At 35.3% G+C, this 17,077-nt stretch overlaps 1 protein-coding gene across 1 annotated transcript; it reads right to left on the bottom strand.

Annotated features, from left to right (window-relative positions):
• Positions 1-2,028: 2,028 nt before the first annotated feature.
• Positions 2,029-15,668, bottom strand: LOC137616597 (uncharacterized). Its single transcript, XM_068346491.1, has 4 exons — positions 15,103-15,668; positions 7,065-7,140; positions 6,046-6,138; positions 2,029-5,007 (listed from the first exon to the last, which is right to left on the bottom strand). The coding sequence occupies exons 1-4, from the start codon at positions 15,172-15,174 to the stop codon at positions 2,162-2,164; spliced, it is 3,087 nt and encodes a 1,028-aa protein (XP_068202592.1). The 5' UTR covers positions 15,175-15,668; the 3' UTR covers positions 2,029-2,161.
• Positions 15,669-17,077: the final 1,409 nt, after the last annotated feature.

Raw genomic sequence — 17,077 nt, 5'->3', positions numbered from 1 at the left:
CTTATATAAACTTTAAAAACTTTAACAAAACAAAAGGAAGATAAATTAGATAGAATAGTGTGCCTGAGTGTACCCTCAAGCAAGAGAACTCTAACCCATGATAGTGGAAGACCATGGTACAGAGGCTATGGCACTACCCAAGACTAGGGAACGATGGTTTGATTTTGGAGTGTCCTTCTCCTAGAAGAACTGCTTACCATAGCTAAATAGTCCTTACTACCCTTACCAAGAGGAAAGTAGCCATTGAACAATTACAGCACAGGAGTTAACTCCTTGAGCGAAGAACAATTGCTTGGTAATCTCGGTGTTGTTAGGTGTAAGAGGACGGAGAAGAATCTGTAAAGAATAGGCCAGACTATTCTGTGTATGTGTAGGCAAAGGGAAAGTGAACCTTAACCAGAGAGAAGGAGCCAATTATGTACTGTCTGGCCCGTCAAAGTACCCCATAACTCTCTAGCAGTAGTATCTCAATGGGTGGCTGGTGCCCTGGCCAACCTACTACCCTAAAAAAATCAATAGAGTATAACAAATCACTTAGTAGGACACTTATAGACTATGAGAAAGCTCTTGATTCTGCCAAAACTTCAACGGTAATGAAAACCCTTCAAAGACAAGGAATAGATGAATCTTATGTCAAAACACTTAAAGGTATTTATTGTATACAGGTAGTACTACTAATCTAATACTACAAATAAAGAGAAAATTCCGACTGAAAAAAAAGGAGTTAGATAGGGAGACTCCATTACCTATAGTGTGCCTAGAAGAAGTTTTTAATCATTTACTTTTGGAAAAGGTAAAGTTAACATTAATGAGGATATAATATTTGCAGACGGTTTAGTTCTATTCAATTAATCATAGGAGGCATTACAAAAGATGATATAAGATGGGAATAAAGAAAACATAAATGGAAATGAATATGAGTAGAACTAAGATAATGTTTAATAAAAATACAGAGACAAATAAGGGTTATGGACGAACCTCTAGAGGCTGTTAATGAATATACGTACTTAGCACAAGCAATAAGTAACCCAGTCAACAGGGGGGGGGGGGGGGGTAAGGGGGGGGGGGCTGCCAGCCTCAACTTGGTGCCAGTCCCAAGCCCGGGTAAATGGGGAGGGTTGGCGGCTTGGATGGAAATGGAGGTACAGGGAACGAGAAGGAGAGGGAGACCAAAGCGAAGGTGGATGGACTGTATCAAGGATGACCTTCGAGATATATATATATATATATATAATATATATATATATATATATATATATATATATATATATATATATATATATATATATATATATATATATATATATATATATATAAATATATATATATTTATATGTATATATATATATACATATATATGTATATGTAAATATAGATATATACTATATATATATATGTATATATATATATACATATATATATATATATATATATATATATATATATATATGTGTGTGTGTGTGTGTGTGTGTATGTGTGTACACATATTTATAACGTAAACTTGAAATTTTGTCAAAAGATTCTCTTTTAAAAAGGTCTTTAGAAAAGGCTTATTTTCTCCGAGTTACATAGAAAAATGAAATAAAATAATCCTTTAGATAACGAATGAAATAAGCAACAGTTTTTCTTCAGGTGACTATGTCAGTTGAGTATCCTCATGTTTTGGTATAATCACAGCTTTACGCACAGATAAAAGTCTTTTATTTACCTTCGCTGATCTGTGGCAGCTAATCAAAATGCCCTCTCTGGGATGAAAGGTATTCCTGTAACTCATAGAGTGGTGCCGAAATCTTGCTTAACCATTTTATTATATTCAATCGTATTTACATTTGCAATTACTATAGTCAATTCTTTTAAGTGAGGCAGATTTGCACCGACTCGCAGGGGTGCCCTTATAGCTCGTCAAAGTTTCCCGCTATTTGATTGGTTAGATTTATCTTGTTCAACCAATCAGCGATCAGGAAATTTTTCCGAGCTAAAAGGGCACCCCTGCGAGTCAGTGCATTGCGCCTCGTTAAAAAAGAAAAATGAGTATAGAGTTTTACAGCTGTTCAAAATTTAGTGGTTACGCCTATCTATTTAGAAAGAGGTCTGTCCAGTGTGTGATCCATACGAAGAACATTGAATCGGCTTTATCTTTCGACAGACAATGCTATGTTGATCAGATGTACTTGTTCCAGACCCTTCTTGCCTCTTGTTTGAAGTAAGTGCCCCGAAAGGAATAGATTAGCCAGTTCCAAGAAGATCCAGCCACACACAGCCACCATATTATAAAGTGATATAATGGATGGATGGAAAAGTCTCCATCTTCATTTGCAAAGGTTTTAATAATGATCGTATAAGCTATTGGTGAACAGGAGACTAGGAAAAGTAAGACCATCATCAGGAAGGTGCGAGTCACTACTTGTATCTTTTCACCGTGTCTCTGGTCGTGAATTCTTATGGCTTGCTGGATATTTTTCGGTTCTTCAAAATTATATACGATCAACAATGCAATAGAAGCTGTTATAACTATTATTCCTGCTATGCCGCCTATGAATAGCTGTGTTTTGAATACTATTGATGAGACAGAAACACCCTTCGTCCCAATATTTAAGGTCAATTTGGTGACTGGATCGAAGTAACCCTCTAAGGAACCTTTATCTTTTATGCCAATTAAAAGGGAGCAGGTGATGTTCCAGAGCCAAGTGGTGATGATTGCAATCCGTATGTGTCTATCTTTGAAAGAAAGCATTTTCAACATGAGAAGGCGGTCAATGCCCAGCAAAGCCAGTGTCATTAACGATGACATGATAGATATGTTCATTGTTATACCAGTAAATGCTGCCCATCCCTCTCTTCGAAATTTCAGGTCATTGAAGCCTCCCAGCTGAATACCTGTTATATTTTTAAAGTTCTCTAAGGGCTCCTTGTCAGTTAGGTTATACAGTGTAAGTTCACCTTTCATGAGGGAATGGGTATCAATCACTGCTTGCAGAGATGATGTTATGCCTATCAGTAGATCCGCCAATGCTAACGACATGTATAACATAAAGGCATGTTTTTTAAATAGTTTCGAAACGATGATTATCGTTATGACTAATATATTCCCTGTTATTGTTATGGTGGTGATCATGCAGACAACAGCAAACAAAATGGTTTCTATAATCCTACAATTTTCAGGGAGGTACTCCCATTCTGGCGTAGCGTTAGTATCATTCGATGCCGTTATCTGATTGTAATTACAAGTTGACCAAAATTTGTTAAAGAATACTGTTTTTAAATCTTTTAAAAAGCTCAATGGGAGGATTTTCAAACAAGGTGCGCTGGAAATATCATCTGCGCCTGGACTAATTAATACATAATCATCCGTGATTTCAATAGAAAATGTATCATTTTGGATACTCTCGATGCAATCCGTATTATTGGTTAAGTTGGCAATTACTAATATCTGAAGAATTTTCTGTATGGATTCAAGCTTTTTTACATCAGTTATATTTTCCGTTATATTTAATTCAGAATTTTTGTTTAGGGTGAGGTTTCCTCCCCTGAGGTCTGGATGTTTATTAAATCCAAATGTCAACATGAAAATCTTATTTGCATTATTTTCCTTAAATTTCGACGAGAGTTCCTTTATCAGCCATGTCCTATTCAGAGTCGCTGGATATACAAGGAACTGAAAGAAACGTGTTTCATAGTCTGAACCATCCTTAATTAGACTTCGGCAGTGCTCACTGTTGTTAGTGTGTAGTGACCCATCATTACAGGTTCGTCCTCTCGCGATGTCGTTGAAGGTTACATTTGCCCTTCTGATGGAGGTCAAGAGAACGACTGTATTATTATTGCAGAGGCTTTCTAAACTATCTGTTTCATTACGCCAGAAGAGATATAGGTTTTTATCTCCCGCATGATCTGTGCAATCGTGGAAAATTATCCAATTCAATGGACTCCAAATTGATCTATTGTCTGTTAATTTAGTGAAATGTTTATTGGTTTTAACTGTGCAATTTTTAACTTCGATTTTCTGCATGAGTTCATAAGCTGACTGGTTACTCTTAAAGACAGGAATATTAAACAGCTCGGTATGATATTCTAAAGTAATGTTTGATGCTTCAAAACTCCTGTATAGCGTTGTATTGATAATTACATTAGAGGCAATTAAGGCCTGCAACATATAATTTGAACGTATAATTGAATGATTGATGTTTCCGTTAAGGGCTACAATAGATTCTTTCTCAGAAATATGTGCAAAAACCCATGAGTGTGAGGTATTTGTTTCAGCTCGATCTCCATGACAGTAATAGAAAGTTTGGTAGATATTTTGTATGATTCTAGCCTGTGTTGTATAGTTAAGAGGATGCTTACACCATGGCTTATCTTTAGGCGTCATAAAATTGCTAAGAATAGTGACTTTTTTTTGTGTTGCAGTGAATTTGTTTGTATCGTTAGTGATAAAAACGATTCCTTTTTCGATTTGCGGTATTTTGAATGAATGGGAACACAGCGTTTTGTCTTCAGAGCATGAAACTGAATTTTCTACTTCTTTTTTACAATGGTCAGGTGAACTGTCAGTCAAATTTATAAAGGTCACGTTAGATAGATGTGTATAGACATCCATACATAGTACGTCTTTACATTTGTCTAACAGTGTTTGATTGTAGATTTGCAGGTACACCAATGTTTTGCTATAATTTCTGGTGTCGTTTTGAAACTCACATTGCCAGGGTAGGGATGACATGTACGTGGCTTTAGCCTTGGTCGAAGTTTTGTTGCAGTTGTTAAATAATTCCCTCACCGTTTCCCACCTGCTTTCATTTTTGACGTGTATGACGGGATACCAAAGAACTGTGTTCGTGTCCGTCTGCAGATAATCCAAATTAAAACTTTCGTTATCGATGAGATCTTCGCAGGATTTATCAGTCTGATTCTTTACTTCAGACCTTAGTTTTCCCCTGACACATTGAATGGCTCTTTTTCTATCCATTCTAAAGAAGATAGACAAGTTGCTTTCAATGAAGGTGCCGTCAACTGTAAGAAAAGAAGATAGCATTTTAGTAATGTAGATTTTTAAAGTTTATCAAAAAGAAGTGATATTCATGTTACTTCTGTTGAGGACATATGAAGTTTAATTGCATTTATACATTAAATAGGTTTTTATGAGTCTATTACGTACACATTATTTCTACCCAGAGAAGCTACTAACATTATTGTCACTTATAACATGTTCAAATATATACTTAATTACACGTGTCAGAATGTACCACCACAATTGTGCACGCCGCTGTCATAACCCTTCTCCACACACAAACAAACAAACATAGTGTTCATCAAGTATCTGTACAATTTGTAAACATATTACTAAAACGCTGATGAAATATCTAAATCAAATTTGGTCTACATACTCAGGAGTTATCGATAATTTTCACATTGCATTTGTGTATGTCAAGTACCCTCTTATTGAAAGAGATGCTGTTGAATGAATACTTAAAGATAGTAATTTCTCATGAAAAGGCACAATGTGTGCCATGGTCTACTGAAACAAATTCTGATAAAGAGACTGAACAATACTACATAACGAAGTATGGAAGAAATTCATCATCCCGTCCATCAATTATGCATGGAAAAAGAAGTTTGTGGATACAGGGAAAGTGTTAAATGCAGGAAAGAGTGGACGACCAAGAACATCTGAGGAAAACATTAAACGTGTATAGTCGCCGCAAAGATTCCAAGCGAAATAAGCTCCACCCCATGATGACGTCATAGCCAATCACTTTGTCTCCCTTGTTAGCAGCGGTCACAGTACATCCCCTTACAAATTTGTGATCGCTATTATTATTACTATTATTATTATTATTATTATTATTATTATTATCTAAACTACAACCCTAGTTCGGAAAGCAAGATGCTACAAGCCTAAATGCTCCAACAGTAAAAAATAGCCCAGTGACGAAAGGAAATAAGGGAATAAATAAACAATTTAATCATACCATATTTTCATCTTTCTCTGAACGAAGAAGTCCATTCTTACCAAAGAATGGTTTTCAATGTATTATTTTGCATTCTTACCTTCCAAATCTGTGTCTGAACAACTTTTTTCCAAATTTGTGCTTTGTTTGGATAGTTCGTTCTCTGGAGGGTTGGATATCTCATTTCCATGACCTGTAGGATAGAGATATATAATAAATAAATCTTTCACGAAACGTCTTCGATATGTTTTCAATGTTCTTGAAATGTATTCTGACTGTTACTAAAAAGTTAGCAGTAATTTAAGAGGGTCATTTATACCTTCACTACATATTAAATGACAGCTAAGAGCTTTTTATTACCACACACACACACAAACACACACACACACATATATATATATATATATATATATATATATATATATATATATGTATATAATATATATATAATATATATATACAGTATATATATATATGTATGTATATATATATTATATATACATATATATATATATATATATATATATATATATATATATATATATATATATGTATCATCAGCCATTATTTTTTCCCCGCAAAAAAAAGGCCTCAGACATTTTCTTTTACTAGCGCCTGTTTATGGTCTTTCTATATCAGTCCACACCCGAAAACTTAATTAGTTTGTCAATCCACCATCTTTTCTTCCTTCCTGTGCTTCTTTTGGAATCTCTAAGGAGCGATTCGGTTATTCTTAATGTCGATCTATTATCTTTTACATATATATGCAAGTGAAGAGACATGTCTGAGGCCCTTGTCCTGCAGTGGAATAGACACGGCTGATCATGATTTTATATATATATATATATATATATATATATATATATATATATATATATATATATATATATATGTGTGTGTGTGTGTTTATATATATATATATATATATATATATATATGTATATATATATATATGTATATATATATATATATATATATATATATATATATATATATATATAATTTATATATATATATATATATATATATATATATATATATATGTGGGTGTGTGTGTGTGCGTGCACGTGCGTGTGTGAATGTATATATAAAATATAAAAAAGAAAGCCTGCCACTCACCTGCAGTAGTCAATACAGGCAGTATGAGAAGAACTATGAAAATGAGATATTTTCTATCTGCAGAATCCTCTGTCATCTGTAAAGATATTGCAAAATATTATTGTGTAACATTTTGAACAATTTTTATGTACTTACTGGCATTGTCCATAGACCATCAACCTCTTTCATATAGGTTAAATGCACAACTGACTACTTAAGGATCCTTATTGAGATGTTCACATTTTTAAGATGCAGTAGTTTGCGATCGTCTTATTCAAACTTATACCCCATTTTGAAGTATCTCTTTTTAACAGGCATTTTTATAGTAAAGACCATTCCTGTATCTTAAGTGAGAACTGTAATGCACGTATATGTCATACACACTCAAACATTGTAAAGCGATCTCTCTCTCTCTCTCTCTCTCTCTCTCTCTCTCTCTCTCTCTCTCTAAAGATAGAATAACCTGTTTAAGCTTGGCATTGCACGTTTCATGATATTAAAGTTTTTATGTCATTGTTATCCTTAAGCATTTGTGTATATTATTATTATTTGCTAAGCTATAACCCTAGCTGGAAAACCAGGACGCTATAAGCCCTGGGGCTCCAACAGGGAAAATAGCTCAGTAAGAAAAGGAAAAATAAAATATTTTAAGAACATTGAAATAAAAATCTCCTATACAAACTATAGAAACTTTAACAAAACAAGAGGAAGAAAAATAACATAGAAAAGGGTGCCCGAGTATACCCTCAAGCAAGAGAACTCTAACCCAAGACAGTGGAAGACCATGGTACAGAGGCTAAGGTTCTACCGAAGACTAGAGAGCAATGGTTGGATTTTAGAGTGTCCTTCTCCTAGAAGAACTGCTTGCCATAGCTATAGAATCTCTTCTACCCTTACCAAGAGGAAAGTGTAAAGAATACGCCATATTATTCAGTGTGTATGTAGGCAAGGGGAAAATGAACCGTAACCAGAGTGAAGGATCCAATGTAGGACTGTCTGGACAGCCAAAGGACCCCATAACTCTCTAGTGGTAGTATCTCAACGGGTGGCTGGTGCCCTGGCCAACCAACTATCAACTTGTTATTTCGCAGCAATAAACTAGTCATGTTCAGCCCGCCTTTTTGTGAAGACCTAACCACAGCCTACAATATTGGTGATCTACAGAGTGACCAGCTGCCCAGTGCCTACCCACTCACCCTTGCACCTTACTCTCTGACAATACAGCCCACCGATCCTGACTCTTCTATCCATGCCGCATCAAGGAAATTGCCCCACTTAGCCACCAGAGAAGCATTTGCCTGGTTTCAGCACGCCAAAGTTCAGTTTCAAATCAAGGGCATGACACGCTTAGGCAGCAAAGCAGACTATGTCCTCGTGGTGGTCCCTGAGGACAATTTCCTGTAAATCTCCGATTTGCTTTGAAACCAAGGGGATGCCCCAATATAGTATGGCACCATCAAAACATATCTCCTGGTGTAGTACTCACCATCGCCAACCACCCATATAGCTAAGCTTTTTCAGCTTATTTAACAACTATTCGGGGGACCAAAAGACTTTGATCACCCTAAGGAAAATTACCAGTATCGCTTACTTGCAACCTGCCACAGAGCAGTTCTCCTCGGCAAGTGCCCTTTGGGTACGATGTCTACCCAAAACCTGTATACATTGCCATCCTCAATATAGATACTATGCCCATGATGGACTTGATTACCAAAGTCGACACCCTTACGGACAGCCACTTCACCACCTTCAAGACCTCCATCAATACTTCCACTCCTGAGGAAGAGGACAAGTACTCAACACTAAAAACTGACTTGAACGTGGTAAGACAAAGACACGCCCCTATTGGCATACCGGAGTGGCAACAAAGCCAACCACCACCTACATATTCCGCCCCTCGCTCATGCCCCAACTAACAATTTCTACAGCCACTTACTGACTCTCATCAACTGCAGTAATGCTACTACCTCTCCAGAATCGGGGCTGCTGCGAAGAAATGTACAGATGGTTGTCAATGGCCAAAAACCTTATAAGTAGGTCATCGCTTGTGGCGGTAGACTCCCCTATCACTAATCTTTTATTTTTACATGATGCAGGTACTGATGTGTGGATTTTTGGTAGACACTGGTGCTTGCCGTGTTTTCTGCCTGGTAGCTGCCAACGGATCTGAGATCTCCACCAACAGATACAAGACACTCACAATAGCGTTTGGAAGCGCAAAATACCATTGGAAGTTTCTCGTAGCCGACAGTACATTGCCAATAATCGGTAGGGATTTCCTTTACCATTTCCTCCTCCTGGTTGACATAGTCAACCCAGACTCATACTTATCTATACCTCAGACCTCGCACTCCACATCAGTCCACCCACCGATGCCTATGCCCATTTCCTCACGACGTACCCAGAAGTCTTCCAACCAGAACTCCACCAAACGCCCATGGTTCCCGTCAAGCACGGTATTTATCACCATATCAAGATGACTGAGCCTATGGTATTTGCCCGATTCAGGCGTCTGGACCAGATCTTGATAATCTATTGTCACTGCCCGGCATGGCCACCACTCTTGCTACCCCTTTACGTCTCCCTCATGGGAAAGTCAAAAGAACTGGAATGGGGTCCCCTTCAAGACGTGGTATTCTGCAGCACAAAGTATACCTTATCAATAGCTGCTGCTTTCAATTTTCACGGGCCACATGCACCTCTCCTTCTGTCCACCATTACCAGTGACGTTGCTATTGGTGCAGTACTCGAGCAGACGATCAACGGTCATTGGCCGTCTTTAGTAGAAAACTGTCCAAGGCAGAATCCAGCCACTCTACCTTCAACCGCGAATTGCTGGCGGTGCATTTAGCCTTACTGAAGCCTTAGAACATAAGTTAGTTACAACTCAGAGAGATATGGAAAGAATAATGATGGAGTAACACTAAGAAACAGATAAAGAGCAACATAGATGCGAGAAAACACTAAAGTAGATGTTCTAACAACATGTAGGAAAAAGAAATGAATACGGGCAGGACACATAATAAAAATGGCCTATAGTGGCTAGGCATTAAGAATAACCAAGTGGTTCCTTAGAAATTGCAAAAAAGCAGGGAAAGAAGGGGAGGACGATGGATTAACAAGCTATGAAAATTTACTGGTATAGACCGGTGTACCGGTTTGAAATTACCCCCTCCAAATCTTACCCCCCGGTAATTTGAAACCGGATTCAAACTACCGGGGGGTAACTTGATACCGGTTTCAAGCTACCCCGGGGGGTAATTTGAAACCGGTTTTATGCTACCCCCCTGGTTTCAAATTACCCCCCTCGTTTTTGCGCAGGATCTCATCATTTATGAATATTAATAAATTGCTTTTGATCAGGGTCAACACAATCATTAGGTAATATATATATACATGTACTGTTTCACCTATTGGTATCGTTTATTAATATCCAGCCTTTATCCGTCTTATGTTTATATCTTAGCTAATAAATGTCGGATATTCCATTATTAGTCATGGGCGCATATTTGACCGAGACAGGAAGACGAGGTGAAATTTGATTTTGACGGTTATTTTTTCCATTATTTGAAATATTTCATAATTATATTGCAAGCAAATATTATATAAGGTATAATCAACATATTGATCATAAGTATATATGTATACATACATATACATATATATATATATATATATATATATATATATATACTGTATATATATATATATATATATATATATATATATATATATATATATATACATATATATATAAATATATATATATATATATATATATATATATATATATATTATATATATATATATATATATATATATATATATATATATATATATATATATATATATATATATATATATATATATATATATATATATATATATATATATATATATATATATATATACAGTATATATATATATATATATATATATATATATATATATGATACATGTATATGTATTTGTATGTATGTTGTAAATACTATATCATTCATGATATCTGTAAATAATTGACACTTTTAATAAAGCAAGATTGTAAGCAATTATAACAGTTTTAATAAAACATGGTACAGTACATGCTGTTTGCTTCTACTGTACTTACATTGGTTGTTTGTATACGAAAACACCTGGACTACGGAAAAGTCGTTACACTTCATAGCCCTCTATGGATGACATTGAACACAACTTGTGTTAATCTCACAACTGTTGTTACTGATTTTAGCCTAAAGGCAGGCAGCTGTGTGTTATCATGGGCTAAATCAAATCCTATTTAAACCATCTTCCAGAATAGTAAGTGATGGATTCGTGTATGGATTTTTTTCTCTGTTGTTGATCTCGAAATGGAAAATTATTGAAAAACGGTGTCATATAATGTTTAAGAATTTTACCTGAAATGTATCATAAAGAAAAAAAACCTCGCCACATGGTCACCTGTACATTTCCATGCGGTTTATATAACACTTCTGCCCCTTTGTCATAGCTCCATTCTTTCTTATTACTCATTTCATCAAATGACAAAACAGCAATACCTAGTAATCGAGACTTCATACCATCTTTAATGTCCTGTGGTTTAAAATGAATCGAGCTAACAGTAGCTTACACAACGTTAATTCTGTCTGCACGACGACATGCATGTTGGTAATTTATATTTGAGCTTTTATTTTTTACGTGCATAGCATCCAAATACTACGAAGTTACTATGCATTATCAGTGACAGAATAAATGAATAAACAAAGAGATATATGGACACAAGGAGTTCTATTGTTATATTGCAACTGTGGGTATGGTCAAACCATTTTAAGAGCAAACTCGGAGCCCAATAGCCGCATTGCCAGTTCTCTTGGGTCATTTTCAAAGCACACCTGGCTTAGCCGCTTTAATCTATGGGCAAGCCAAGAATAGGAGAAAAGGGTCAACTAATAAGTCATTCACCCGGATTCGAACGGTCTAAGAATATAATCCTTTAATTTGATACTCTCCCTAAATTGTTTCCTTCGTTCTTTTTGTTTGCAACCACGTGGTGACAAGTTGAAACTCTTAAATATAACAAATAGCAAAATTGTTATAAAACGATTATCATACTAACAGAAATAATCTTAATTTTGATATCAAATGAATTCATTTCTCAATTCTGATTGATTATTAAAAGACAGGATTCTTTACAAAGGATTTAATTAACTATGTTTAATATGGTATATTTACGTAGGTGATTGTATTGTTTTAGAATTTATTTAATTAATCGACAAAATTAATTTCTTTACAACAAAGGTTATATTAGCAAACGTGGTTATGGTGACTTCGTCAGATGAAGTTAGTGCTATCACAAAAGATTCAATAGATTAGTTCATTCAGACCATTTTCATGTCTTCCTTTATAATGTTATCAGTATGCTTAATACCCTTGACCCAATTTACCTTGCAAATCTGAAACAAAGTCGTTTTTTATAAGTTGGCTGCATCTGTGACACGTTTGATTGTTTGGTCAATTCCAAATTTAACAATTTCATTACCATTTTCCCATTTTTTTTTTCTTAATATTTAATTTAGTAAATATTTTTTTCCATGTAATGCTAAAACAGGGTTCATTATGAAGGTATTGATTTCAAATATTTTTACGGGTAATATCTATCTTTTTTTACTTAATAATTGTTTTGTATAAAGTTAGATGCGTCATAGTTTGTGTTTAATTGAAAGATAAGGCCAATTAATTAAAAATTAAAAAATAAATAAAATCTCGACAATCACGCGCACACTGAAATAAAATAAAGTTTTACCTCGCCGTGATCACTAAACCTTAAATGAAAGTCTGTAACTTCAAATATTGTGAATTAGGGAATTATATGACACTTTAGGTCTTAAATACGAAAATATCAACAATCACACGAACAGAAACAAAATAAAATTTTACCTCGCCTTTATCACAGAACCTTGAATTACAGTCTGTGACTTTTAACGTGTCATATAATTCACTAATACACAATTTTTGGTCTTAAATACAAAATTAAACTACTTTTCCTACTGCTGCGAAGCCAACAATAAATGCATGATACATATTTGCGATGTCACATGAATTATTTATCATTCTGATGAGGGGGTAACTTGAAAACAGAGGGGGTAACTTGAAACCGGTTTCAAACTACCCCCCCCCCCGGTAATCTGAAACCGGTTTCAAGTTACCGGGGGGTAATTTGAAACGGGGGGTAACTTGAATCCTTTACACCGGTATAGAAAGACCCCGAACGACGGGAGTGGAAGGACATGTCTGAAGCTTCTACTCTGCAGTGGACTAGCCACAGCTGATGATCATGAGATATATATATATATATATATATATATATATATATATATATATATATATATATATATATATATATATATATATATATATATATATATATATATATATATATATATATATATATATATATATATATATATATATATATATACATATATATATATATATATGTGTGTGTGTGTGTGTGTGTGTGTGTGTGTGTGTGTGTGTAGTTGTTTCTCTTGTCATTGCGACAGGTAAATAAATGGAAAACAATATAAATTGTTGTCGCATTTACATGTGTGGTATCACTGATATTCATCAATGGAGAAAATTTTGCTGTTATTATTGCAAGAACTCGTTCATTTGGAAATACCTGGCCTTACTTTCATATATTTTGTTTTTCTTTTACTATAACAGTCTAATGCTTACTACGTCTTTCTCATCTTCGTAACAACTGCTTCATCTTTCTTTCATTATACTTTTATAACCATTTCCTCACATGCATATCTTCACATCGTAGTATCCTTCAATCAATCCTCAAATATTCTCATGTACAAAATAAAAAAGAAAGAAAGAAAAAAAAGGATCTCGACTACTACTTCAGATAACTTTCCTGTTGCAGGGTCTTGGAAACGATCCAAAAGATGAGGTCATAATAAAGTTTAAGTTCTTGTACTTTTAACCAGTAACATTTATATTATGACCAACAGTATCAACATGCAATTGTATCATAAACATACTCATGTGCATCAATGTGTTTGCGTAGGTCTGTCACGTCATTTTCCTGTGATTACGTTGTCTAAGTATTTAGTGAACACTTTTCAATATCTTTTAGATATTTTTTTTTCATAGATATATAATTTCCTGGTAGTCGTATCTGAAGCAGACGTTGGACTTACTGTGTAATCATTCATTGAGATTGCACGCTATATTGGGAAAGTATCCTGTGGTTTTGGAAAGCCGGTTGCTTTTAGAACATCGGGAGACAGGTTACCTTGAACACATTAGGGTTCAGGTTATCTTTAAGATATCAGGAACTCCAGTGAGCAGCTTAATTCTAAAACATAGGTTATACAGCTTATCTTTAACATCAGTAAACGGCTTATCTTTGAAATATCAGTAAGCTGCTTACATTCAAAATATCAGTAACCAGTTTACTTTAGAAATATGAATAAGCATCTTACTCGTAGAAGAATAGTAAGTGGGTTATCCTTGAAATATTTGTAAGAAGCTTACTTTGAAAATGTCGGTAGTCAGCTCACTTTTATTATATCAGTGAGTTAACTACTTTAGAAATAGAGGTAAACAGTGTACTTTTAAAATATCAATAAGCATATTTCCTTTAATATATCAGAAAGATGCTTCCCTTTAAAATATCAGTAAACAGATAACCTTTAAAATATCAGTAAACAGATAACCTTTAAAATATCAGTATGCAGCTCATGTTTAGAATATCAGTAAGCAACCTAACTTCGAAATATCAGTAATCAGTTTTCCTATAAAATAACAGTAAGCAGCTTACGTATAAGATATCAGTAATAAGCTTATCTTTAAATACCAGTAAGCAGATTACCTTTAAAATATCAGTAAGCAGCTTTCCTTTGAAATATCGGTAAGCAGCTTACTTTAGGATATCATTAAACATCTTACTTTCAAGATATTAGTGAGCAGGTTACTTTTGAATAGCCATGAACAGATTTGTCAATGAAGATGAAGATAATGTTACTTGCATATCAATATTAGAAGTACAATAAAATCGCAGTTAAGAGCTTACCTTCGACAAAGCCTTACAGGCCTTCGACACGACTTTTATGTTTTGAGTCCAGGTCATCTTTGAAATATCCATTACCTCGTTCCAGGTAACGACTAAACGACGAAACCCGCCCACCCATACAGGCCTCCAGTTGAAGCTATGGAGCGTTCTCTCAAAGTGAGTACTCGTTTTCAACAATCTATCCTTGGAAATGATGTCTGCTCTTTTTGGCTTCACCGATATCTGTAGGTTTTCATCAACTTTCTTCCCCCTTCTCTCAGAGTTGGACTTAGAGATCCTGGCACTTGGGACACCTGATTATCCCCAATCAGTCATCCACTGACTAATAATCGATACTTATTCAAATTCGCATTAACTGGGACAGTGTCCCGTCGATTTCCTTCGTAGCCTAACCCTCACTGTACGCTAAACAAGACTGACTACTCGGCGGCTGCATTCTGGGTAGTCTTGACTGTGGGAGGGGGGTTGGGAGAACCTGTTTCCTGCCAGTTGAAGTTGCATCCCAACCTTTCGGAAAATAGGAAATATCCTAAATCTTCGTGCTTTCCTCTTCCTTCTTTTCTTGTTCATCCTCATTGTCACGACAATGGCAATTAATTAAATCATTAATATTCAAGAGGTGGGTCAGACATAGTTGAATTTGTATTGAGCAATATATTTCCACAATAAATCATACACAGGTTTGAGCACTTTTAATTAAGTCTATAAATTTCAATCTTGCAATGCTTTTTAAATAAAATACGTGCTCTTCATTCCATGGTAGCGATTTACATAAAACAACTTGTGAGAAGAACGGCCAGGGGACGAAGACTTAACATTTACGTTAGTACAGTTTTCAAAGGCAGTATAAAATTCCAAGATAAATTCGAAGTCTAAAAACGAGGGTTTTGGTTATGGCAAAGGGGCAAGAATTGTTACAACTTATCCGTTTGTTACGTTAGGCCCGACTGATGCATGTCCTGCGGGCATCGTAAGGCTTCACCGGCATTGTAGGGTATGACCTCATGACGTCAGAAGAGAATGACCAATCAGAGCCATAATCGTCACAGCAATCCAGATACAACGGGTAGGCCTAAGCCCTCCTGAGCCGTTGTTCCCTCAGGTCCCGCCTTTCGACTCCCCCACCAAATCTGCAAGATAAGGAGGGAGGCAGAAAACCGTTCGTTGGCAGTTTGGCATGGAGACAACCTCTTCTCCAGTGGATGCTGATGAACCACACTCCACCCCAGGCGAGCCGGTGACCAGAGGTCATTCATATGACCTCAAATAGAGATTCACAAACAAACAGGGTGTACGTGGCATCATACGTATTCTGTAACAAGAAGTGCGGGTCCACAAACGTATGGTATTCATTATTTTCATTTGAACTAAGAAATCTGATATGAATAAATATTATTATTATTATTATTATTATTGTTATTGTTATTGTTGTTGTTGTTGTTGTTTCCTTGTAATCCATATTGGATGCTTTACCCGAGGAAATAATGAGGAATCTTTTTTAATCGTCTGTACGTAAGGCCACAATTGAATATCATCCTCATGTAGAATATTATATCAAGTCAATACTCTCTCTCTCTCTCTCTCTCTCTCTCTCTCTCTCTCTCTCTCTCTCTCTCTCTCTCTCTAGGGGTTTGGTAATGATATTTGATCGCCAGTCTCACTATTATTTGGTACAGAAAAAAAAATACAAAGAAAGGAGAAAAGAGGCATCATGCCTGAAGGTAATAATAATAATGATAATAATAATAATAATAATAATAACAATAATAAAAACGTTTAAAACACCTCCAGAAGACTATAATTACTGCCAGATCTTTGCTCAGATAGCATCAATAACGTTTACCTTATGTTTTCTTGTGCATTAGTATTGGAAGTGTTCCATTTTCATACTACACTGTTAAAAAACCCCGTAATTTTAATCTGAAATTCTCCATAAAAATATACAGTTCTCAGCCGTATTTCAGTAAATGTAGGA

The sequence above is a fragment of the Palaemon carinicauda genome, chromosome 22, assembly GCF_036898095.1.
Source record: "Palaemon carinicauda isolate YSFRI2023 chromosome 22, ASM3689809v2, whole genome shotgun sequence".
Lineage (NCBI taxonomy): Eukaryota > Metazoa > Arthropoda > Malacostraca > Decapoda > Palaemonidae > Palaemon > Palaemon carinicauda.
This window is presented reverse-complemented; position numbering and strand designations above follow the sequence as displayed.